This window comes from Netta rufina (genome assembly GCF_964035555.1).
Source record: "Netta rufina genome assembly, chromosome: 18".
Taxonomy (NCBI): Eukaryota; Metazoa; Chordata; class Aves; order Anseriformes; family Anatidae; genus Netta; species Netta rufina.
Window position 1 is genome coordinate 4,478,970 of NC_140142.1, and position 26,175 is coordinate 4,505,144.

The 26,175-nt window shown below is 52.0% G+C and overlaps 1 protein-coding gene across 1 annotated transcript; it reads left to right on the top strand.

Moving 5' to 3' along the window:
* Positions 1-17,089: 17,089 nt before the first annotated feature.
* Positions 17,090-25,483, top strand: LOC311216289 (olfactory receptor 14C36-like; the record flags this gene model as incomplete). The annotated part of the gene is made up of 2 exons (XM_084297835.1): positions 17,090-17,881; positions 25,331-25,483. Exons 1-2 carry the CDS (start codon positions 17,156-17,158, stop codon positions 25,481-25,483), a joined length of 879 nt encoding a protein of 292 aa, XP_084153961.1. The 5' UTR covers positions 17,090-17,155.
* Positions 25,484-26,175: the final 692 nt, after the last annotated feature.

Here is a 26,175-nt window from a genome sequence, read left to right on the forward strand (position 1 = left end):
GCCGTGCGGTGGGGGAGACAAGGCACCATACTCCGCACGGGGAAGACACCACATGGGGGAGACAGTGCTCCAACCTCTGTCAGCAAAGGGGGACAGCACTCCCAGCTGCACCTTCTGCATGACCACAGTGCTTCCTGCTGGGGGCCATGTCCTACGGTCAGCCCTGGGCTGTATGCCACACCTGTGCTCTGAAAGGCTTGAGAAGTGGAAGGTCTGACTCCAGAAGGCAGCTGTACCTGAACCAGGGGAATTTCTCTCATGTGCAGTAATTCTTTCTCCTCCCAGCTACTGTTCTGTGGCCCCAGTGTCATAGACACCTTCTGTGGTTTTCCCCCATTGCTGGAGCTCTCCTGCAGTGCCACAATGATACTCATGGTCTTTCCTTTCATAATCTACATTTGGGATCTTCCTTCCTTCTTTCCTTCTTTCCTTCCTTCCTTTGGATCATCTTCCTCTTCTCTTTCCTGCAGTTTTCATGTGTGTGCATCCTCTGTTGACAAGCCCAAGGCCTTATCCACCTGCTCTTCTGTCCTCATGAATGTTACTGTTTTCTATGACACCGTTGTCACTGTCTGTGTAAAGCCCATAAAGGCTGTAGTCAGAGGTTTTAACCAAGCCCTTTCTCATACCTTCATCATCCCCCTGTCAGTCCTAGGGTTGCTTATAGGTAGTATAGGAAGGGTGAGAGATGTGCTGGTGGAGCTGCAGACGTCATCATAAGACTTATCTCAAAGACCTTGGAAAGGACAGATTGATCAAAGAGGTTCCTCGGGACGTGGAAAAGGCAGATGTCGAAAGCATCTTGTACTTCAAGGCTGAGCAGAAGGATGATTAAGCCTAATCATGAATTAGAATGCCAGCGTTAACCCTAGCCCTCACCCAAGAACTAAACAAAACTCTGACCCACAAGGCTTGCCCTTTTCCTACACCTTGAGCAGGCATCTTGAGCAGAATTGCTCCCTCAAAGCCCTTCCATTACATTAGCTGTAGAAGTTAACCTCTAATCCCTAAATGTTAAATTGACCACCTAACCCTCCACCACACGCACAGCACATCTCATCTTCAAACCCACTCCTATCCCTAACTTCAGCTGTTTGTCCCCTTGGGGCAGGGCAGGGATTGTGATGTCCTTGAGCAAAGAATCACTCTCCATCTTTTTTATAAGCCCCCTTTAAGTACTGAAAGGCTGTGATGAGGTCACCCTGAAGCCTTCTTTCCTCCAGGCTGAACAGCCACAGTGCTCTCAGCCTTTCTTCATAGGAGAGGTTCTCCAGCCACTTGATCATCTTCTTTGCCCCCCAGCCTCCATCTATGGGTTCAGGGAAATGAAAAACTTGGGAAGCCTCACTGGCAGGAAAGATTGAGGCAAATATGTTGTTGAGGTCCTCAGGCTTCTCCATGTCTGTCATTACCGGTTTACCCTTCTCATCCCTCAGAGCGGGTACACTCTCCTTGGCCTTTCTTTTCTGAGCTATGCATCTATAGAATCTCTTCCTGTTATTCTTTGCATCCCTTGCTAAGCTCAGGTCTATCCGCGCATTGCTTTCCTTATCCCATCTCTACACATCCAAAACTGAAGCATTCATAAGGGCCTGGAAAAAGAACTCGAGATCCATGGAAGCTATTCTGGAAACAAAACTAGTAGGTAGGATGCGCAATTTTGTAGAGAGGCAGAGCTGATGGGCATACTGGGCAGGATGCTCCTTTAGGCCCTTTTCCCTCCTGACTACAATGCCACTTCTCTCTGAAGAACAGAATAGCCTACGGAGGTGAGACATATACTGCCTATATCATGGATGTCATCGGAAAGCTGATCCCAATAAGATATGGGGAGGTCAGGAGCAACCTGGACACGAGAGATGTGAGATTTTCAGGTGGCAAGAGGAGCATGGCCAGCAGAAATTAATGATTTCGTAGAGGTAAGAGGCATCATGAAATGCAGATTGTGCAGCAACACTGACTTGTAGAGTCATCTATGGCCCTTACACTATTTTAACCAGTAGTCTTAATCCTTAAATCTAAATGCTCCTCCAACACTCTGACAGGAATCCATTTCTCTAAAGCTTGAACACAAGGTATTTCTTGAAGCAAAACTCACCCCATACCCCCTTTCTATTACTTTTACTCTCTTACTCACCCTAAACCCTACCCTTAATAATAGTATTAAAATACTCTATTTAACCCTAGGCTTCTAGGCAGACCTAAAAATGACCTAAACTACAGAGCCTGCCCATACCCTAAACACAGAAGAACACCAAACCTTCCCAATAAACATTTGTTTACTCTCTAACCCAGAAAGATGCGCCTTATTCCCTTGGGAACTAGAAAGCAGTCAGCTATGCCTGAGGATCTCATGGCCCAGCAGAAGGAATGTGACTGTGGCAGTGACTGTGAGGTCACTTCTGTCTCTGCACTTGATAGGGCAGCAGCAGGAATGTGTCACAGAAAGGGACTGTGAGGTCACTTGTGTCTGGAAGTGGCAGTTCACCCTTGACTTCTCCCTGGGATCTGCACTTTTGGGCCGACATCTGGCAGTGGCCCTGCTAGGCCAGCAGAAGGCACCTGCTTGGCATGCTGACTGGGGGATCCCCTCTGCCTCCAGACCCAGGAGGACCCAGACTGAAAGGAGGCCCCCATATGGGTTATCCTGTCCCTTCTGCTTGAGTCCGTGGCTGGGCAGCAGCAGGCACAAGGCTTGGCTGTGTCTCCACAAGAAGCTGCAAGGCCAGCAGCAGGCCCCTGGCTTGGAAGCTGCTGCTGAGGTGACTTGTGTCTGGTTGGCTGAGAGGCCGCAAGGAGCCTGCTGGGTTGGGATGCCTACTTCAGGAGTGGTTTCCTCCCTGATGGAGCCTGCTTTGGTAGTAGGAAAGAGCAGGAGGAAAAAAAAAAAAAAAAAAAAAGAAAAAGACACAAACCACCCTAAAAGGTGGGCTCTGGCCATGAGGAGGAAGAAATGACCAGGGGAACAACTGGTCTTGCTGCTACAGACTGAGGCAAAGAAGGCATTAATTACCTCAGCCTTTACCTCATCTCTTGGCACCAGGTTTCCCCCCACATCCAATAATTTATGATGATTCTTAATCCTCTTTAATTTAAAGTATTTATATAAGCAGTGTTTATTGTCTTTGACAGGAATGGATTGATTAAGCTCCAGCTGGGCTTTGGCCTTTCTAACGTTGTTCTGCACAACCCCATAATATTTAGGACACAGCTCCCGAGAAACTGACAGCATGCATGAGAATGAAGAACAGAAAAAGTAGAATCTGGAAGCCTTCCACTCATTACCTTTCTGTGACTGTGTTGCAGTTCCATTCAACTGGTTACTCCTGTATTATCCAAATGTTGATTTAGTGGAGGACTTGTTAGTGTTAGGTCAGAGGTTGGACTCGATCATCTTGAGGTCTCTTCCAAACTAGACAATTCTGTGTGATTCTGTGTGTGATTCTGTGTCCCCTGTACCTCGCAATGCTGCTGTCTTGTCAGAGACAGCACAATCACATGAAGGCTGAACTGTCTTGTCTGCCTGCAGACATGAACAGCTGACAGAACGGAGCATCAGTGTGGTGGGAGCTTGAGAAACTACAGGATTTTGTCTAAAGAAACCTCTAGACATTTACAAGGAGAGGAGCCCAGTCCTGAACGAGAGGGAGAGTAACGCCACATATCAGAGCAGACTGGGACACTGCTGAGTACACAGGACAAGGAGGGCCTGGGCACCATGAGGGATGCCATACAAGCAGTGGTGCCTGCTCAGCAGGAACCAGGCCAACTTCACACAGAGCTGCCTTACGAGGAGCATGGCCACCAAAAAGATCTGAGTTATCAGACTCAGCTCAGATCCGGTATGACACCACAAGGACAAGTGTCTACAACTAAGCAGTAAAGAGGTACAGGTCTGGGATTCTCTAGGCCATCCTGGTTAGGAGAGGAGCAAGGGCTATGACAAGGTTCCAAGTCCCAGCAGGACCCAGGTCTTTGTGCCCATGGCTATGGCTGTTGTCTCTGCCACTGCCACTGATTAGGAGACAGCTGATCGTTAAAGCTCCAGGGCCTCATTGCCTCCTCGCCCCCACCCATGAAGCAGGCAGGGGTCGTACCATTCTCCTACACTTGGCCATGCACATCCCCATCTCCTGCGACCACCGCCTCCACACCCCCATGTACTTCTTCCTCCTCAACCTCGCCCTCCTCGACCTGGGTTGCATCTCCACCACTCTGCCCAAAGCCATGGCCAATGCCTTCTGGGACACCAGGGCCATCTCCTATCAAGGATGTGCTGCACAGGTCTTCTTTTTTGTCTTCTTCATTGGAGCAGAGTTCTCCCTTCTCACCGTCATGGCCTATGACTGCTACGTTGCCATCTGCAAGCCCCTGAACTACGGGAGCCTCCTGGGCAGCAGAGCTTGTGCCCAGATGGCAGCAGCTGCCTGGGGCAGTGGTTTTCTCACTGCTGTCCTGCACACGGCCACTACGTTTTCCCTGCCCCTCTGCCAAGGCAATGTTCTGGACCAGTTCTTCTGTGAAATCCCCCACATCCTCAAGCTCTCCTGTTCAGATTCCTATCTCAGGGAAATTGGCATCCTTGTGTTTAGTGTTTCTTTAGCATTTATTTGTTTTGTTTTCATTGTGCTGTCCTATTTTCAGACCTTCAGGGCAGTGCTGAGGATGCCCTCTGAACAGGGCCAGCACAAAGCCTTTTCCACGTGCCTCCCTCACCTGGCCATGGTCTTCCTCTTTCTCAGCACTTCCATGTTTTCCTACCTGAAGCCCGCTTCCATCTCTTCCCCATCTCTGGACTTGGTGGTGTCACTTTTGTACTCAGTGGTACCTCCAGCAGTGAACCCCCTCATTTACAGCATGAGGAACCAGGAACTCAAGGTTGCAGTGAGGAAATTGTTTCTATATGTGCTTCTTAAGCATCAGTGTTGTTAACATTATTGTGATTTGTATCATACCATTTTTATACTTAGTATTATTATCATATTGTAATAATAATAATAATCCTCTAAACGCTACCATTCTATTTGAGAAACTGAGATGAGAGATTTTCATATTATTTTTCGGTTTTGTTATTTTCATAACTTTTGATATTGCTTTAATTTATTTAGTAATTTTTTTACTTTGACTACATCTTCCATTTAACCTATTGAACTAGGCTTCCTTTGTAGGTATAGACAATAAAGAAGACAGAATAAAATCAATGGTCTCAGTATCCCTCTCTTCCCATCCCCTCTGGAGCTGGGGGAGCAGCCCCAGCACGCAGGAGGGGCTCAGGGCCAAGAGCCCAGCTGCCACATGCAGGAGCAGCCCCGGTGGCCCTCGGGGCTGCCCCTCACTGCCCGCTGGGCTCTGCCTCTCTGCTGCCTTCGGGTCGGGGCTGCTGCTTCCCTGGAGCCATGGCCATGGCCAGCAGCAGGACATGGCCTTTTCACTGCTGCTCCCTTTGGCTTCCACATTGTTCTCTTGTGCTCTTGTATCTGTTAGTCTTGAGCTCTCATACGCCTCGATGACAGTCCTGTTTTCTCTGCAGGGCATCCTGATCCCTGCAGACAGCAGCAGGTACTGCACAGCCCTGGGTCACAGCCACCTTCCTGCTAGCACCACAGTAACAAAAGGGGCTGCTGAAGGCAAACCCAGGAGCCTGGACACCAAGGGGCTGTTCTCTGCTCTTCTGTATTCTGGGGGTTCTTCATGGAGTGAAAGACACAGGCTGAAAGTCCCAGGGTGGTCCCTGAGGAACCAAGGGCAGCACTAAGAGCTTCTATTATGGCAGAACTTGCCTAAGGAGATGACAACTGATCTTAAATTTATCTGCATGGGACTGCACCCCCTGCAGCGGGGCAGGCGGCAGATTCCAGCCTGGAGAGGAATCTGGAGCTTCCAGCAGATGTCAGGTAATCTGCAGGTCCTCAGATGAAGTGATTAGAACCTCATAAAATGACTGACCATCCAAAAAAAGGTCTGTTAAAGGAAAAGGGGAATCTGAGGAGTCCATGGGCTAAAGGAGGGCTGTGCAATGCCACAAGAGGTGGTGAAGAGCCAGCAGGCAAAGGCCCATAAGTCTGCAAAGTAATTGAGGATAACCATTTTGAAGTGCTATGGGCGAGGTCTGGTGCAGCACTCGCCTGCCCTTTGTGCCCTTAGAGACACCCCATGGCCCTGCCCAGCACTGCCCTATGTTGCTGAGCCATCAGGGCAGATGGAAAGGGGCTCAGCAGCAGAGATCCCCATGGACGTAGGTCTCCTGCCCACCCTGACCATCACGGGTAGGGGGGAGACCCCCGGGGGTCCCAGGGCACCACAGCCCCTGGCTCTCACAGCAGCACCGCCAGCTTGCAGCCCTGTGGGGAGCACAGGGATGGAAGAAGCAATGGCTGTCCAGGCCAGCACAAACACACTGCCCTGGGCAAGGCTCTCTGGGAGCAGGGATGGCCCTGGGGAAGAGCTGGGCAGCATTTCTGGGCCTGCACTGATGGGGAAAGGGCAAAGGGAAAGCTCTTTGTGCAGGCCCCTGCTCGGGGCAGGCTGCTCTGTGGCTGGGCCAGGCCTCTTGTGCTGGCCTGGGGAGCGGGGCTGGCCCTGCGGGGCACAGGCACTGTGTGCTGGGGATCTCCCAGGCAGGAGAGCAGGGCTCCTGCAGCTTCACGGACCTCCATCTCCTGGCACCATGGACACCTCCTTGCTTCATGCATTCAGCAGATAAACACCTATCAGCCACCTGCTTTCTCTTCTTCTAGAGGAACTGGGGACAGAATAGCAAAACCAAGTAAAACTCAGAAATTGTGAGCCACAGAAGGCCCTGATGTTGTGCAAGAAATGCTCAAAAACAGCAACCACAACTGTGGGTGACCATCACTGGTCACACAACCAAAACACAGTACCACAAGGGGCTGCTTTGCAGAGAGTAACTCCGTCCCACCAACAGCCAGTACAGGGCCCCTGATGGACAAGAAGACTCCCTCTAAGCTTGGGAAGGAGCCAGGAAGGTGCTAATAAGCACCAGGACAATTGAGGAAGCCCAAAGGCCCTTCTGAAGGGTCACTGAGTGCCACCTGAGAGGCAGTGCTGGGCAGTGGGGAGGGCCAGGAGAAAGACTTGTGAGAAGGCTGGGAGAGGAATGGTTGGAAAGCTGCCAGGCAGAGAAGGACCTGGGAGTGTGTAGTGGGTTTACGTGGCAAGGTTTTGGTAGCAGGGAGCCATAGGGGTGGTTTCTGTGAGAAAGATCTAGAAGCTGCCCCATGTTTGGGAAGGGCCCCATTGTTTTCCAGAGCTGAGCCAATAAGCGATGTTGTTTTGTGCCTCTGTGAGAGCATATTTAAGACAGGAAAAAAAAAACGCTGCGCCACACAGCAGCCGGGAGAGTGAAGGGAGTGAGAAAAAGCCTTGCAGGTGCCAAGGTCAGTGTAGAGGGAGGGGGAGAGGTGCTCCAGGCGCCGGAGCAGAAGTCCCCTGCAGACTGTGGTGAGGACCATGGTGAAGCAGGATGTCCCCCTGCAGCCCATGGAGTACCACGGTGGAGCAGGGTTCCACGCTGCAGCCCGTGGAGGAGACCACGGTGGAGCAGGTGGCCCTGCACCGACGGAAGCTGCCGCCTGTGGAAGACCCCTGCCGGAGCAGATTCCGGGCCGGACCTGTAGCCCGTGGAGAGGAGCCCACGCAGGAGCAGGTGATCTGGCAGGAGCTGCTGCCCGTAGGGGAGCCAGGTTGGAGCAGTTTTCTCCTGAGGGATGGACCCCGTGGTACGGACCCATATCTGGAGCAGTTCTGGAAGAGCTGCTGCCTGTGGGAAGCCCATGCCGGATCAGTTCATCAAGGACTGCATCCCGTGGGTGGGACCCCACAGCACAGGGGACGAGAGTGACCGAGAAGGAGCGGCAGAGAAGAAGTGCTGTAGACTGACCATAACCCCCATTCCCCGTTCCCCTGCGCCGCTTGGGGGGAGGAGGTGGAAGAGGGTGGTTGGGGGGGGGAAGGTGCTTTTGGTTTCTTTCCTTTGTTTCTCACTTCTCTAGCTTGTTAGTAATGCGCAATAAATCTTAGTATCTTCTTATGCTGAGTCTGTTTTGCCCGTTACAATAATTACTGAGTGATTTTCTCGTCCTTATCTCAACCTTTGAGCCCTTTTCACATATTTTCTCCCCATTCTTCTTTGAGGAGGGGGAGTGAGAGAGCTGCTGTGCCCACTCGAGCGGAACCACGACACGCTGCTATAGAGACGACAGGACTGCCACCTAGATCCACAAGGTCTAATCCAAACACACTGCTCCTAACTGTGGCAGCTGGGCTCCTGTGCAGGACAGCATTGAAAAAGCCACTGCCCCAGGCAGCTGCTGCCATCTGGGCACAAGCTCTGCTGCCCACGAGGCTCCCGTAGTGCAGGGGCTTGCAGATGGCAACGTAGCGGTCATAGGCCATGACAGTGAGAAGGGAAAATTCTGAGCCAAAGAAGAAGACAAAAAAGAGAACTTGAGCAGCACATCCTTGATAGGAGATGGCCCTGGTGTCCCAGAGGGCATTGGCCATGGCTTTGGGCAGAGTGGTGGAGATGCAGCCCAGGTCGAGGAGGGCAAGGTTGAGGAGGAAGAAGTACATGGGGGTGTGGAGGCGGTGGTGGCAGGCTACGGCGCTGAGGATGAGGCCGTTGCCCAGGAGGGCTGCCAGGTAGATGCCCAGGAAGAGCGTGAAGTGCAGGAGCTGCAGCTCGCGCGTGTCTGCCAATGCCAGCAGGATGAACTCGCTCACTGAGCTGATGTTGGGCATATGCTTGTTCTGGGCATGGGGTCCTGCCGAAGGAACAGAAAGACGGTGATTATGAACATTAGAATTATCTAAGGAAAAGGATTTCAATTTCTCATTTAAGCCACCCAACATGCTTGATCACTTCCATGAAGATATTTGGCAGATCCCTTTCTTGAAGTTGGATTGATGCTGCCTTAGGCTGTGCTTTGGAGCAGAGGACTCTGCTGTAAACAATGCAGGAGTCAGTCCTGTCCTACACCAAGAGGTAAATAACATAGGAAGACTTGTATCTTTTCTTCTAGCTTAGCCATTACTCCTGTAGAGAACCTCTAAGGCAGAAATCCTGTACATTTCTCTCTTATTGCACGTGAAATACTGGGGATCCTGTGGATCCTCTCCATGGTTTCAGTTGATCTGTGTTGCAGGAAAACTGCATTCAGAAGTTCACCTGAGAATAATCTGGACACTGCTGAGAGCAGAGCAATCCAAGCTCAAAGTGTCCATCTCCAGACCCCCCACTCTGTCCCCATACTGCCATACTCCCCTTCCCCCAAGCACACCGAGGGCTCTCCCCATGGGCATGTGAAACCCCAATCCCCAGCCAGCCTGGGAACAAGACCAGCAGCAGCACGGCCAGCTGGAGAAGCCAGGAGGAATGCCAGCGTGCTGCTGCCAGGGGAGGCAAGGCCAGGGAGGGACAGACGGACACTCAGCAGACCCTCCTGTGCTGCAGCTCTGCCTGCAGATGAGACAGCTCCTGCTGGGGATACCAGGGGCTTGAGGGCAGAGGCTGTGCTGGAGGAAGAGGAGAGCAGGGGGTGTCCCAGGGAAGGCGCCTGCCCTACAGGGGATGGCAGGGAGGTGCCTGAGCCTTCTCTAACACAACATTTCTAGCAGCAGTCCACTCTCACTGCCTGCCCATGTCCCTGCTTGTATCTATGTCCCTGATGGGAGCTGGTTCTGTGTCCCCACATCCCCTCCCTGTCCACGCTCAGAGACCCCATCCCACGAGCTGTGTGCTTCCTGAGTACAGGACATCACAGGGGTTGCAGCTCCTAAAGACCTGATAAGCCCTGAGGAGACAACAAACGTTGTTGTTTCAGTCTTTAGGCTGAGGTGCCTGAAGGGATTTGACCAGGTTAATTGCTGCCATATTGATCTCTCCCTGTAAGACTCTTGGAGTCTCAGTCTCCTGTACAATCCAGACAATTCATTGTCATGAAACCAGCCTCCCCTCCACACCAAGAATCCGAAAGCACAGAATCCAAGCAAGTATTCCATTTCAGATAAACAAAGCCTCAGTCTTCCTGCTAAAATGCCCCCTCAAAAATACCATTCTCTAAAACGTCTTCTATGCCACATTACAGGTAGAATAAGATCCACCCTGACAGATGCTATCAGCCATCGGATGTGCCAGCTTGTCCTGGTTTCAGTTAGCACAGAATTAATTTTCTTCCTAGTAGCTGGTGGAATGCTGTGTTTTGGCTTAGAATGAGAAGAGTGCTGATAACACCCCGATGCTTTAATTGTTGCAGAGCAGTGCTTATACTAAGCCAAGGACATCTCAGCCTTTGCTCTGTCCTGCCAACGGGCAGGCTGGGGGGTGCAGTAAGAGCTGGGAGGGGACAGACCCAGGACAGGTGACCCAAACTAGCCAAAGGGGTATTCCATACCATCTGACGTCATGCTAAACAATATATAGGGGTGGCTAGCCGGGGGGAGGGGGCCGGACTGCTCGGGGTTAGGCTGGGCATCGGTCAGCGGGTGGTGAGCAATTGCATTGTGCATCACTTGTTTGTACACATTATTATTACTTTCCTATTATCACCATTGTATCATCATTATTATTATTGTTATTATTATTTTGTTATTATTATTTTCCTGTCTTATTAAACTGTCTTTATCTCAACTCACGGGCTTCACTTTCCATTTCTCTCCCCCGTCCCAGAGAGGGAGGGGGGAGGGTGAGCGAACGGCTGCGTGGTGTTTAGCTGCCGGTCGGGTTAAACCACGACACAGCTGTAGAAGACCCCTCTGGCAACCCCACCTGCAGTGCCCTGCTGCCAGAGCCTCACGGTGTCAGGAGCCTGCAGATGTGTCCTGCCACACGCTGCCCTCTGTTGTTGCGCTCCTCAGTGCCTCCAAGCCCTCTCTCCTTCTCTCCTCTCCCCATGCCAGCTGCGGTCAGAGCCCCCAGCCCTGCTGCGCTGTGCAGAGGAGCTGCTCCTGGCCACAGCTGTCTCTCTGCACCACGGCCCTCTTGCCACGAGCTCTCTCTGTCCCACGAGCTTGGCCCAGCTCAGCAGCACAGCACCAGCCCAAGGCACTGCAATCACCCCTCTGGGGGCTTTGCTGATGAGCTCACGAACCTCAGGCACTCAGAGACAATTGAAGACAGCTCTCCAGAAGTGCAAGTCAGAGGCAAGTTTCCTGCAGTGTCCCCCTGAGGGCCAGCACTGACACAGCCTCCCTTGGAGCTCGTTAGAGCAGGACGCTGGAGCCCATGAGGACAAGGAGACAAAGGCAATGTGAAAGTGACACTGAGGTGTGGGAAAACTGGATGTGTGTCACCAAGCAAAAGGGCCAGGGAAGGGACCCCTGTCCCCTGGGAAGGGAGATCCTTTCCCTTCACACCTTGATCAGGGCTCTTTGTGGGGCAGTAGGAGATGGGGATGTGCATTGCCAAGTGCAGGGGAATGGTACAACCCCTGTCTGGTTCATGGGAGGGGATGAGGAAGCAATGAGGCCCTGATGCTTTAATGATAAGCTGTCTCCTCATAGGCCTCAGTGGCAGAGACAACAGCCATAGCCATGGACACAGAGACCTGGGTCCTGCTGGGACTTTAAGCCTTGCCACAGCCCTCTACCCTGTCTATACATAGCTTTCCTTGGGACTCCGAGACCTCCACATCTTTCCTTTTTGGCTGCAGACCCTTATCTCTGTGGTATCACAGCATATCTGAGCTTAGTCTGATAACTCAGATCTTCTTGGTGGCCATGCTCCTTGTAAGGCAGCTCTGTAGGAAGCTGGCCTGGTTCCTCGTGAGCAGGCAACACTGCTTGTATGGCATCCCTTGTGGTGCCCAAGCCCTCCTCTTCCTGGGCACTACTCACTCAGCAGTGTCCCAGTCTGCCCTGATGTGTGGGGTTTCTCTCCCTCTGGTACAGGACTGGGCTCTTCTCCATGTGAAAGTCAAAAGTTTTCTGAAGTCAAAATCCTGCAGTTTCTCAAGGTTCACCCACAGTGATGCTCCATTCTATCAGCTGTTAATGTCAGCAGGCAGACAGTTCAACCTTCGTGTAATTGTGCTATCTCTGACCAGACAGCAGCAGCAGCAAGAGTTGCAGGGAAATGTGGATAATTCAGGAGTAACTGACTAAATGGCATTGCAGCACAGTCACTCAAGGGTAGGGGATGGAAGGCTGTCAGGTTCCACATTTGCTGTGCTTTCTTCTCATGCATGCTGTCAGTTTGGCTGGAGCTGTGTCGTGAATGTTATGGGGCTGTGCAGGTCAAAATTGGACGGGCCAAAGCCCAGCTGGAGCTCAATCCATCTATTACTCTCAAAGACAATAAAAAAATAAATAAATAAAAATACTTTAAATGATGGAAGGTTAGGGAGAATCATAATGCTTTATTGGATTTTTGGGGGGAAACCTGGTGACAAGGAATGAGGTAAAGGCTCAGACACTTAATGTCTTCTTTGCCTCTTTTACTAGCAACAAAACCAGTTGTTCTCCTGGACATTTCTTCCTTCTCATGGCCAGTGCCATCCTTCCAATGCACATTTTGTAGCATTTTTTTTTTTTCTCTCCTGTTCTTTCCTACTACCAAAGGAAACTCCATCAGGGTGGAAACTACTCCTGAAGTAGGCATCCCAACCCAGCAGCCTTCTTGCAACCAGTCGGACAACCAGTCACAAGTCACCTCAGCAGCATCTTCCAAGCCAGGGAAGGCTGTGGATGTGGTCTACCTTGACTTCAGCAAGGCTTTTGACACCATCTCCCACAGCATTCTCCTCAAGAAACTGGCTGCTCTTGGCTTGGACTGGCGCACGCTCCGTTGGGTTAGAAACTGGCTGGATAGCCAGGCCCAAAGAGTCGTGGTGAATGGAGCCAAGTCCAGTTGGAGGCCAGTCACTAGTGGCGTTCCCCAGGGCTCGGTGCTGGGGTCAGTCCTCTTTAATATCTTCATCGATGATCTGGACGAGGGCATTGAGTGCACCCTCAGTAAGTTTGCAGATGACACCAACTTAGGTGCGCGTGTGTCGATCTGCTTGAGGAAAGGAAGGCTCTGCAGGAGGATCTGGATAGGCTGCACCGATGGGCTGAGGTCAACTGCATGAAGTTCAACAAGGCCAAGTGCCGGGTCCTGCACCTGGGGCGCAATAACCCCAAGCAGAGCTACAGGCTGGGAGATGAGTGGTTGGAGAGCTGCCAGGCAGAGAAGGACCTGGGAGTGATGGTGGATAGTCGGCTGAATATGAGCCAGCAGTGTGCTCAGGTGGCCAAGAAGGCCAACGGCATCCTGGCTTGCATAAGAAACAGTGTGGCCAGCAGGGCTAGGGAGGTGATCGTCCCCCTGTACTCGGCTCTGGTGAGGCTACACTTCAAGTACTGTGTTCAGTTTTGGGCCCCTCGCTACAAGAAGGACATCAAGGTGCTTGAGCGGGTGCAGAGAAGGGCGACGAAGCTGGTGAGGGGCCTGGAGAACAAGTCCTACGAGGAGCGGCTGAGGGAGCTGGGCTTGTTCAGCCTAGAGAAGAGGAGGCTCAGGGGTGACCTTATCGCTCTCTATAGGTACCTCAAGGGAGGCTGTAGCGAGGTGGGGGTTGGCCTGTTCTCCCACGTGCCTGGTGACAGGACGAGGGGGAATGGGCTTAAGTTGAGCCAGGGGAGTTTTAGGTTAGATGTTAGGAAGGACTTCTTCACTGAAAGGGTTGTGAGGCACTGGAACAGGCTGCCCAGGGAAGTGGTGGAGTCACCATCCCTGGAAGTCTTCAAAAGACGTTTAGATGTAGAGCTTAGGGATATGGTTTAGTGGGGACTGTTAGCGTTAGGTTGGAGGTTGGACTCGATGACCTTGAGGTCTCTTCCAACCTAGAAAATTCTGTGATTCTGTGATTCTGTGATAAGGCTTTGGGCCTGCCAGCACAGGACGTACACACATGAGAATTGCATGAGAAGGAAGAGGAAGATTGGATCCAAAATGTAGATTATGAAAGGAAAGACCAAGAGTATCACTGTGGCACTGCAGGACAGCTCCAGCAATGGGGCAGAACCATAGAAGGTGTCTATGACACTGGGGCCGCAGAACTGTAGCTGGGAGAAGGAGAAATAATTCCTGTACATGAGAGAAATTCCCCTGGTTCAGGTACAGCTGCCTTCTGGAGTCAGAAATTCCACTTCCTAAATCTTGCAGAGAACAGGGGTGGCATACAGCCCAGGGTTGACCGTAGGACATGGCCCCCAGCAGGAAGCACTGCGGTCATGCGGAAGGTGCATCTGAGAGTGCTGCCATCTCTGAGCAAATGGGGTGCTGTCCCCAGCCAGGAAACTGGCCAGCATCTGGTGCACGGTGGTGGAGCTGTGCAAGGAGAACAACTCTCCCCAAGGAAGAAGGCCACGAGCATCTGCAGGTGTTTGTTGGCAGGCACCAGCACAGTGATGAGGGTGTTCCACATCCCAGTCACCGTGCTGGATATATGAAAGAGGAAGAGATTTGTGTATGAGTAGAGGTTCCTGCAGATGGACAGCTGGGAAAACTCAATGAACGGTGTCTTAGTGTCTCATTCCCTACATGGAAATATTTTTAGAGCATTCTGGTCCCCCCTCTCTTGTTAGGACACCAATGAGGAAGATGTTAGGACACCAATGAGCAAGTGGGTACATACCATGTGCAACCCTGTAGTTTTGATCGTTTGACCATGGAAAGACCATGAGAAAATGGGATGGAAAAATCTACTTCCACCCTAGAGGCACGGATACATGAAGCACAAGGAAAACCTTTCGCTAAAAGTGGTTCTTCTGAGAAAATTGCTGCTCCAGCAGGCAGTCCTCCAAACAGTGTAATGAATACTATGAGCAAGACGAGAGAGGCCCTGTCTCAATCCAGGGCGAGGGAGAAGAGAATCGAGTGTATTGGACTTTGAGGATTATTAGCCTGACAAATCAAACTCAAGAGTTAACTGTATTGGAGGCTGAAGTGAGTCTAGCTGGGAAGGAGTGGCAAATGCAACCCATTGGGACTTGCCTGGAGGCTCTGTGCAACCTTGGCATAGACTACTTCAGGAAAAGATACTTCAAAGATCCACAAGGGTATTGGTGGGCTTTGGCATAGCTGCCTTGGAGATGGAGGACATCAAACAGTTGTCTACCTTGCCCACTCTCTCACAGGACCCTTCTGCTGTGGAGGTGTTGATGGCCAATGAGCAGCAGGTGCCAATCGCTACCACAACAGTGCACCTGAGGCAGTATTGCACTGACAGAGACTCCCTGACTCCCCTGCATGAGCTGGTTCATTGACTGCAGAGCCAAGGAGTGAGAGCCAAGGCTCTCTCACCTTTTAATAGTCCCATATAGACAGTGCAAAATTCTAATGGTAAATGGAAGATAATGGTGGACTTCTGTGGCTTGAATGAAGTCCCACCACCACTGAGTGCTGCTGTGCTGTGCATGCTAGAACTTCATTCAGTATGAACTGGAGTCAAAGGCAGCCAAGCGCTATGCCACTATTAATATTGCTAATGCATTTTTCTCCATGCCTTTGGCAGCAGTGTGAAGGCCACACTTTGCTTTCACAAGGAGGGTCGTCCTGTCCACCTAGAATCTGGTGCCCCAGGGCTGGAAACAGACCTAATATTTTCAATGGGCAGATCCAGACTGCCCTGGAACAGGTGGAGGCATCTGAACATCTCCAATGCATTGATGTCGACATTACATGGGGCAACACAGATCAAGAGGTGTTTGAGAAAGGGAAGAAAATAGTTCTAATCCTTCTGAAAACTTGTATTGCCCTAAACCACAGTAAGGTCAAGGGACCTGAACAGGAGAACCTAGTCCAGGTTGGCCAGGTTCAGGGGGACATCTGGCTGGGGGAAAGTTGGGAATCAGTCAGTGGCTGATGAGCAATTGCATTGCGCATCACTTGCTTTATACATTTCATCATCGTAGTAATAAATTGCATTATATTGTATTGTTATTGTTACTGTTATTCTTATATATTCATTTTCTGTCCTTTTACACTGTCTATATTTCAACAAATAAGCTTTTGAATGGTAGGTGTAAGCTAACAACTCTGTAATGTTTAGGTGCCCAACAGGTTAAAGCATGATTGACAAACAAATTTTAATAGCACAAAGAACACTTCTAAAATGTGTCTCTCCCGTGTTCAGAGAGGAGCAGTCAGTGATGACATCAGTCTGCCTCAATCAGCACACCCCAGCAGAGACCCTGCTGCCTTCGGGAGCTGTCAGCCCTGAGGCCTTGGGGACACCTCGAGGGAGCCCAAGGGCACAGAGCAAGTGATGCCATGGTCGGGTGCTGTGCTGCTGAGCTGGGCCGGGCTCCTGGGCCCAAGGGGAGTTCCTGACAAGCGCTGCAGAGAGACAGCTGTGCCCAGGAGCAGCTCCTCTTCACAGCACAGCAGGGCTGGGGACTCTGACCGCAGCTGGCACACAGAGAGGAGAGAAGGAGAGAGGGCTTGGAGGCACTGAGGAGCGCAACAACAGAGGGCAGCGTGTGGCAGGACACATCTGCAGGCTCTTGACACCGTGAGGCTCTGGCAGCAGGGCCATGCAGGTGGGGTTGCCAGAGGGGTCTTCTACAGCTGGCACATCCAATGGCTGATAGCATCTATCAGGATGGGTCTCTCTGTTTCTCCAGTGAGGAGTGGAAGATGTTTTAGAGAATGGCATTTATACGGGGTCATTTCCAGAAGAAGATTGAGGCTTGGTTTATCTGAAGAACAAGGCTTTTTTTTGGTTCTGTGCTTTCCAATTCCTGCATTGTAGAGGAGGGAAGTTTGAGGGAAATGTATTCTCAGGATTATACAAGAGACTGAGACTCCCAGAGCATTGCACAGAGAGATCAGAATGGAAACAATGAGATTCTGACAGGTTCTCCTGTAAAGAGAGAAGATCGCCTGGGGTGTGTGCTAAGACAGGGAATAAGTTTTCCTCATTTAAGTCTGTTCTAACTTTGATCTGCATTCTCATCTTCAACAGGCAGCTGTGTTTAAAATCAGCAAATGCCCAACAGCAGCTCTGTGAGCGAATTCCTCCTGCTGGCATTCGCAGACACACGCGAGCTGCAGCTCCTGCACTTTGCGCTCCTCCTGGGCATCTACCTGGCTGCCCTCCTGGGCAACAGCCTCATCCTCAGCGCCGTAGCCTGCCACCACCGCCTCCACACCCCCATGTACTTCTTCCTCCTCAACCTTGCCCTCCTCGACGTGGGCTGCATCTCCACCACTCTGCCCAAAGCCATGGCCAATGCCCTCTGGGACAACAGGGCCATCTCCTATCAAGGCTGTGCTGCACAGGTCTTCTTTTTAGTCTTCTTCATTGGAGCAGCATATTCCCTTCTCACTGTCATGGCCTACGATCGCTACGTTGCCATCTGCAAGCCCCTGCACTACGGGAGCCTCCTGGGCAGCAGAGCTTGTGCCCAGATGGCAGCAGCTGCCTGGGGCAGTGGCTTTCTCAATGCTGTCCTGCACACGGCCAACACATTTTCCCTTCCCCTCTGCCAAGGCAATGCTGTAGACCAGTTCTTCTGTGAAATCCCCCAGATCCTCAAGCTCTCCTGCTCAGATGTCTACCTTAGGGGAGCTGGAGTAGTTGTATTTAGTATTTCTGTGTTATTTGGTTGTTCTATTTTCATTGTTATTTCCTATATTCACATCCTCAGGGCAGTGCTGAGGATGCCCTCTGAGCAGGGCCGGCACAAAGCATTCTCCACGTGCCTTCCACACCTGGCTGTTGTCTCCCTGATGGTCAGCACTGGCATGTTTTCCTATCTGAAGCCCGCATCCATCTCCTTCCCAACCCTGGACCTGGTGATAGCAGTTCTCTACTCAGTTGTACCTCCAGCAGTGAACCCTCTCATCTACAGCATAAAGAACAAGGAACTAAGGAATTCAGTGAGGACAGTGCTAGAATACACAATTCTTCAATATATTCACATGTAATATTATGCATAAAATCAAAATTCCCATATTTCCTCAAAAAAAGGAAGACTTATTTTCTTAATATATGTCTGTATTATTATATTCAGAAGATATTTTTTCTTATATAACTAATATATTTCTTATCCTCCTAGTTGTTAATAATTTAGTTGTTACTCATTTACAGGAAACATGGCAGTTTCCTGTATGGATACACCCAATAAGGAAGTCATACGTTTATTTCACTCAGGTCCCTTCTCTTCCCATCTCCTGTGCAGCTAGTCTCAGCAGCCCCAGCACGCAGGAGGGGCTCAGGGCCAAGAGCCCAGCTGACACATGCAGGAGAAGCCCTGGTGGCCCTCGGGGCTGCCCCTCACTGCCCGCTGGGCTCTGCCTCTCTGCTGCCTTTGGGTCGGGGCTGCTGCTTCCCTGGAGCCATGGCCATGGCCAGCAGCAGGATGTGGCCCTTTCAGTGTTTCTTTCTTTTTGGTTCCTCATTTCTTTCTTGTGCCCTTGTATCTGTGTTAGTCTTGAGTTTTCATATGACTCATTGACAGTCCTGTTGTTTCTACAGTGGCATCCCTGTGGCTGCAGGCAGCAGCAGGCACTGTGCAGCCCTGGGTCACAGCTGTCTCCCTGCTAGCACCACAGTAACAAATGGGGCTGTTCAGGGCAAACCCAGAAGTCTGGACACCTTTTCCAAATGTGCTATCAGGAACATAGCCAAGGGGTTGCTCCCTGCTGTTTTGTTTTCTGGGGGTTCATCATGAAGTGAGGGACATAGGCTGAATATCCCAGGGTGGTCCCTGAGGAACCAAGGGCAGCACTAAAAGCTTCCATTATGGCAGAACTTGCCTAAGGAGATGACAAATGATTTTTAACTCATCTGCATGGGACTGCACCCCCTGCAGTGGGGTAGATGGCAGATTCCAGCCTGTAGAGGAATCTGGAGCTTCCAGGAGATGTCAGGGGATCTGCAGGGACAATGCTCAGTGGGTAGTAATTAGAACCTCATAAAATGTATGAGTATCTAAAGAAGGGTCTGTTAAAGGAAAAGGGGAATCTGATGAGTCCATGGGCTAAAGGGGGGCTCTGCAATGCCACAAGAGGTGGTGAAGAGCCAGCAGGCAAAGGCCCATAAGACTGCAGAGTAGTTGAGGATAGGCATTTTGAAGTGCTGTGGGCGAGGTCTGGTGCAGCACTCGCCTGCCCTTTGTGCCCTCAGAGACACCCCATGGCCCTGCCCAGCACTGCCCTGTGCTGCTGAGCAATCAGGGCAGAAGGAAAGGGGCTCAGCAGCAGAGATCCCAATGGAGATGGGTCTGCTGCCCACCCTGAGCAGCACGGGCAGGGCGAAGATGCGTGGGGTCCTGGGTCACCACAGCGCCTGGCTGTCACAGCAGCACCGCCAGCTTGGATCCCTGCAGGGAGCACAGGGAGGGAAGCAGCAACAGCCAGCCAGGCCAGCATGGACACATTGACCTGGGCCCTCTCTGGGAGCAGGGATGGCCCTGGGGAAGAGCAGGGCAGCATTGCTGGGCCTGCACTGATGGGTAAAGGGCAAAGGGAAAGCTCTTTGTGCAGGCCCCTGCTCGGGGCAGGCTGCTCTGTGGCTGGGCCAGGCCTCTTGTGCTGGCCTGGGGAGCGGGGCTGGCCCTGCGGGGCACAGGCACTGTGTGCTGGGGATCTGCCAGGCAAGAGAGCAGGGCTCCTGCAGCTTCACGGACCTCCATCACCTTGCAGCATACCCAGCCTCCTCCTTGCTCAACTCAACCAGAAACTACACATGCATGAGCTGCCTGCTTCCTCCTCCTCTAGAGGGAGAGGAGGAAACACATCTAGAGGAAGAGGGGAAAGAACATAAAAACTCACAGAGAGATAGACACATGAGGACGGGAAAGGAAAAGAAAAATGAAAGAAAAAGAAATTCCAACCCCAAACACGACGAATATTTAGTAAGTCTTCAATACCCACAAGCAGACTGCTGTGCTGCCAGTCTCTGAGAAACTGCTAGCTTGTCTTAGAAAGATGATGCCAATATTTACTGCTGAGCACCATGTTGTGTCCCATGTGGACTATCTAGAGCTGAAGTGCTCAGTCTGGTGTGAGCAGGCAGAGGAGAGCTCTGCAGCCCCAGGGCACCAGGTACCACAGTCCCCTCACTCTGCAGAGCAGCACCGCCAGCTGGGGTTCAGGCTGGGGCTGGGGCAGGGCCTGAGAGAGCGCTTCCCCTGAGTGCCTTCTAGACCAGCTTCAGGCTCATGGCTTCTAGATACGAATGTGGTCCCCACTGTGCACTAGGAGCTGAGAGACCGCCAACAGGAACGGGGCTGCAACATTGCCTGCAAGGTCCCTCCTGCCTAGCAACTCACAGGACTGGCACAGAACTGGCTCCTGAGTGTCAGAGAGGCTGGGAGCCCAGCAGGTGTGCCATGAGCTTGGAGCATCACAACCAGATCACTTCCACCTGGGCAGGTCCTGGCCCAAAAAGGGGGTGTTTTGTAGGTGTGGTATTATTTGCTCAGTGGTGCGTCAGAAACACTAAGTCCAGCAGGAAGCAAATGGCTCTTAAATGTCTTGTGAGGTGACTGCTTTCTGAAGTAGCTGACAGGTCACCCTTGACTCCTGGCTGGGATCTGTGCCTTTAGGCTCACATCTGCCAGTGTCCATGGTAGGGCAGCAGAAGGCACTTGCTGTGCATGTAGTTTCTGAGATCGGCTCTTTCTAACTACCTGGTAGGCCTCATAGAGGAAGAGGTCTTGGGTAGGAGTTGTCATGTCAGAGGTGTCAGCTTTTGCCTGAAGTCATCCTTTAGGACTGCTTTCATTTTTCTACACCGAGAGGGCCACTGCCTCCAAGATGCTTGGGGCAAACTGAACCATGCATGAGGGTTTGGAAAAAGATAGCCTGGGTGCACAGAAGCCATTCCGTATCTAAAAGTTGGAGGCAGGAAACAAAATTTTTGGGGTGGTACAAGAGCTGCTGGGCACATTGTGCAGGGTTCACCTACAGCCTTTGTGTTCTTTTCCATCCTGACTTAGGTGCAATATCAGTCTCAAGAAAGAAGTAGCCAACAGATGTGAGACAGATACTCTGAGATCATGAAAGCCATCAGAAAGCTGCCCCTAAGAAAATGACTGATATGGGGAAGTCAGGAGAAGCCTGGCCAGGAGAGATGTGAGATTTGAGGGAGGGAAAAGGAATTTGGCCAGCAGAAATTAATGATTTCTGTGAGGTTAGAACATTCAGGCAATGTTGATTCTGCTGTAACACTGGCTTAAAACAGTCATGTAAAGCCATTCCCCTATTTTAACCAGTGACATTGATCCCCAAACCTCAATGCTACTCCACACCCTGACAGGAATCCACTGTTTTTATGCCTGACCTCAAAGTATCCCTTCAAGCCAAAACACAGCCTGTAGTCGCTTCCCTTTATCTTTAGTCTCTTGCTCACCCTGATCTGATCAGCTTGTGGGCCACAAGGAGGAGATGGGTGGGGATGTCTGAGGAGCTCAGCTCTGCCTCAGGATCTCCTGCCCCAGCAGGAGCAATGTGACCGTGGAAGTGACTGTGAGGTCACTTCTGTCTCTGCACTTGATAGGGCAGCAGCAGGAACGTGTCACGCGAAGGGACTGTGAGGTCACTTCTTTCTGGAGGTGGCAGGTCAGCCTTGACTTCTCCCTGGGAGCTGCACTTTTGGGCTGACATCTGGCAGTGGCCCTGCTAGGCCAGCACAAGGCACCTGCTTGGCATGCTGACTGGGGGATCCCCTCTGCCTCCAGAGCCAGGAGGACCCAGGCAGAAAGGAGACCCCAAGATGGGTTGTCCTGTCCCTTCTGCTTGAGTCCTTGAGTGGGCAGCAGCAGGAACAAGGCTTGGCTGTGTCTAGCCAAGAAGCTGCAAGGCCAGCAGCAGGCCCCTGGCTTGGAAGCTGCTGCTGAGGTGACTTGTGTCTGGTTGGCTGAGAGGCCGCAAGGAGCCTGCTGGGTTGGGATGCCTACTTCAGGAGTCGTTTCCACGTTGATGGAGCTTCCTTTGCTAACATGAAAGAGCAGGAGAGAAAAAAAAGTCACAAACCTACCCTAGAAGGTTGGCACAGGCCTTCAAATTTTTACCTGCACAGCCCCATAACATTCAGGACACAAGTCCAGACAAACTGACAGCATGCATGAGATGGAAGCACAGAAGAGGTGGAACGTGGCAGCCTTCCATCCCCTGCCTTTCTGTGAGTCCGTACTGCAATTCCTTTCCACTGGTTACTCCTGTATTATCCAAACTTTCCCGCAGCTCCTGATGCTGCTATCTTGTCAGAGAGTGCGTAATCACACGATGGCTGAACTGACTGCTTGCAGACACAAACAACTGACAGCATGGAGCATCAGTGTGAGGGAATCTTTAGGAATTGAAGGATTTTGCCTAAAGGAACCTCTTGACACTTTCAAGGAGAAAAACCCAGAACTGCACCAGAAGAAGAGGAAACCCACACATGAGGGCAGACTGGGACCCTGATGAGTGAGCAGTGCCTAGGAGGAGGGGGCCTGGGCACCACGAGGGATGCCATACGAGCAGTGCTGTTTGCTCACCAGGAGCCAGGCCAGCTTCCTTAAGAACTGCCTTACGAGGAGCAGGAACACCACGAAGATCCTTGTTATCAGACTCAGCTCAGATCCCATGTGACACTACCAACAGAAGGGTCTGAATCAAGCAGTGGAAGATTTGGAAGTCCAGGAGTCCCTCAGACAGCCTGGTGAGGAGAAGAGTAATGGTTGTGGCAAAGCTCAAAGTCCCAACAGGACCCAGGTCTTTGTGTCCATGGCTATGGCTGTTGTCTCTGCCACTGAGGCCCATGAGGAGAAAGCTTATTTCTAAAGCACCAGCGCCTCAATTGCCTCCTCGCCCCCACCCATGAACCAGGCAGGGGTCGTACCATTCTCCTGCACTTGGCCATATACATCCCCATCTCCTACTGCCCCACAAAGAGCCCTGAGCAAGTTGTGAATGGAAAGGATCTCCCTTCCCAGAGGACAGGGGTCAAGGCCTGGCCCTTGTGCTTGGTGACACACATCCAGTTTTCCTACACATCAGTGTCACCTTCACACTGCCTTTGTCTCCTTGTCCTCACTGCCTCCAGGGTTCTGCTCTAACGAGCTCCAAGGGAGGCTGTGTCAGTGCTGGCCCTCAGGGGGACACTGCAGGAAACTTGCCTCTGACTTGGACTTCTGGAGAGCTGTCTTCAATTGTCTCTGAGTGCCTGAGGTTCGTGGGCTCATCAGCAAAGCCCCCAGAGGGGTGATTGCAGTGCCTTGGGCTGGTGCTGTGCTGCTGGGCTGGGCCAGGCTCGTGGGACAGAGAGAGCTCGTGGCAAGAGGGCCCTGGTGCAGAGGGGCAGCGCAGCAGGGCTGGGGGCTCTGACCGCAGCTGGCACGTGGAGAGGAGAAAAGGAGAGAGGGGCTGAAGGCAGTTGGCAGTGGGAGGATGCTGAGAGCTGCCTGCAGGAGAAACCTGCACAGCCCTTGACAAGGTAAGTGCCTGGCTGCAGGGCCATGCAGCTGCAGCTCCTGGAAGGGTCTCCTGCTGGGTCTTGTTTCTGGGAGGGCAGTGGGCAATGCAGTAGGCTTTGAGAGTCCTGCTGGGTTGCAGTGTGAGGGGAGGAATTCTGGCAGAAGCCCCTTGCAGTGCCCTAAGGTAGGTGCCCCCGGTCAGCCCAGAACACCCTGCCCTGGCTGGCCATGCCGGGCTCTCTATCAGCTGCCCCGTAACTCCTGCAGCCATGGAGGTGCCCCTTGGCAGGGCCCTGTTTGTGGCAGGGTGCTGCAGGGCAGCGCTGAGCACAGCCGTGTGGGATGGGGTCTGTGAGCACGTGCAGGGGGAAAGAAGAGGTGGGCACAGAGCAGCAGCTCCTGGCAGGGACAGCTGCAGGCATCAGAGAGAGGGGCAGGCGGCCAGAAGGAGCTGTTGGCAGAAACGCCGTTGCGGGGGGAATCTGGCACCTCGTGGCCATGCCCTGCAGTGCAGCCCTTCACTTGCCTCCACTCTCCCTGCAGCCCATGGGCTGTGGGGCAGGCAGGGGTAGAAGAGAAGGTAGAGCTCAGACAGAGATGCTCCCAAACTCTGTGTGAGAACTTCACCTCAGGTGAGGTTTCTGTCCAGCTGCACTTGGACTGGGGCTTCTCTGCTCTCAGTTGTCTCCAGTTTCTTCTCAAAGAAACTCCAGAGCTCGATGCTCCTGTGGCTCAAATACAGCAAACAGAGGGCAGATTAGAACATGACTTGTGGGCAGTGGCCTGTGTAACTCTGAATTCAGAGGAGTTGTTTGAAATAACACTGAAAAGCTTATTGAACTGACCAGTGAACTGAACTTGAGCTTCCCCCATGTTCCTGATTCCTTCCTGCTGTATAGCAGAGAGGACTCCTCTGCAGCCTACAGCAGCCCCTGCTCCCAGTGCCACTCTCAGCCAGCACCAGCCACAGCTCAAGCAGGAGAGATGCCAAAAGATTTTCGTGCAAAGAGAGATGCTCAGGTTACGGGGTGCTTTAAGAAACACAATAGGTTTTCCTCAGAGAACTCTGTTTTAACATTCTTCTGCATTTTGCTCTTTACCTGGAAAGCATGTGTAAGGACAGCAAATGTCCAACGTCAGCTCCGTGAGTGAGTTCCTCCTGCTGGCATTCGCAGACACGCGCGAGCTGCAGCTCCTGCACTTCGCGCTCTTCCTGGGCATCTACCTGGCTGCCCTCCTGGGCAACGGCCTCATCCTCAGCACCGTAGCCTGCCACCACCGCCTCCACACCCCCATGTACTTCTTCCTCCTCAACCTTGCCCTTCTCGATGTGGGATCCATCTCCACCACTCTGCCCAAAGCCATGGCCAATGCCCTCTGGGACACCAGGGCCATCTCCTATCAAGGCTGTGCTGCTCAGGTCTTTTTCTTTCTCTTCTGCATATCAGCAGAGTATTATAACCTTACTATCATGGCCTACGATCGCTACGTTGCCATCTGCAAGCCCCTGCACTACGGGAGCCTCGTGGGCAGCAGAGCTTGTGCCCAGATGGCAGCAGCTGCCTGGGGCAGTGGCTTTCTCAATGCTGTCCTGCACACGGCCACTACATTTTCCCTGCCCCTCTGTCAAGGCAATTAGCTTAATCAGTTCTTCTGTGAACTTCCTCAAATCCTCCAGCTGTCCTGTTCAAAGTTGTTCCACAGGGAGTTTGGGCTTATTTTACTTAGTGTCTGTCTAGCATTCGGTTGTTTTGTTTTCATTGTGCTATCCTATGTGCAGATTTTTAGGGTGGTGCTAAGGATGCCCTCTTCTCAGGGCCAGCACAAAGCCTTTTCCACATGTCTCCCTCATTTGGCTGTGGTCTCTCTGTTTATCAGCACTGCCATGTTTGCCTACCTGAAGCCCCCCTCCATCTCCTCCCAGTCCCTGGACCTCGTGGTTGCAGTTCTATACTCTGTGGTTCCTGCAGCCCTGAACCCCCTCATCTATAGCATGAGGAACCAGGAGCTCAAGAATGCCTTGCAGAAACTCTTTGGATACATAGTTCTTCATCTTAATAATGGACTAAAGTCCTAACCGGACTCAAAGTTTTTCTGACAGTATGTTAGAACAGTCTTTTCTTATTATTTTGTTTTATACCATTTTCTGAAACTTGTTTTTATCATATATTAATGATATTCTAAGTTTCCTATCTGTTAATTATTTCTTTTTATTTTTGTCCAAAAGCTTTGCCATGTAACTATAGAACTTGTCTTTCTGTGTAGATAAAGAAAATAAAGAATCCAGGATAAATTAACTACTTTCAGCTGCTGTCTCTTCCCACCTCTGGAGCTGGGGGAGCAGTGCCAGCACGCAGGAGGGGCTCAGGGCCAAGAGCCCAGCTGCCACATGCAGGAGCAGCCCCAGCGTCCCTCGGGGCTGCCCCTCACTGCCTGCTGGGCTCTGCCTCTCTGCTGCCCTCGGGTCGGGGCTGCTGCTTCCCTGGAGCCATGGCCATGGCCAGCAGCAGGATCAGAGTCCCATAGTGACCAGTGAAAGACCAAGGGCTGGTCTGGGAGCTCCCTTCCTGGTTCCCCATTGCCCAGCAAACAGTAATTGGCCTTTGACTGTCCTGGGACTGTCCCACTGGTGCTGGGTCTGATGGCAAATGGCATCCTGGAGAGGAATCTGGAGCTGCTCTGTGGCTGGGCCAGGCCTCTTGTGCTGGCCTGGGGAGCGGGGCTGGCCCTGCGGGGCACAGGCACTGTGTGCTGGGGATCTCCCAGGCA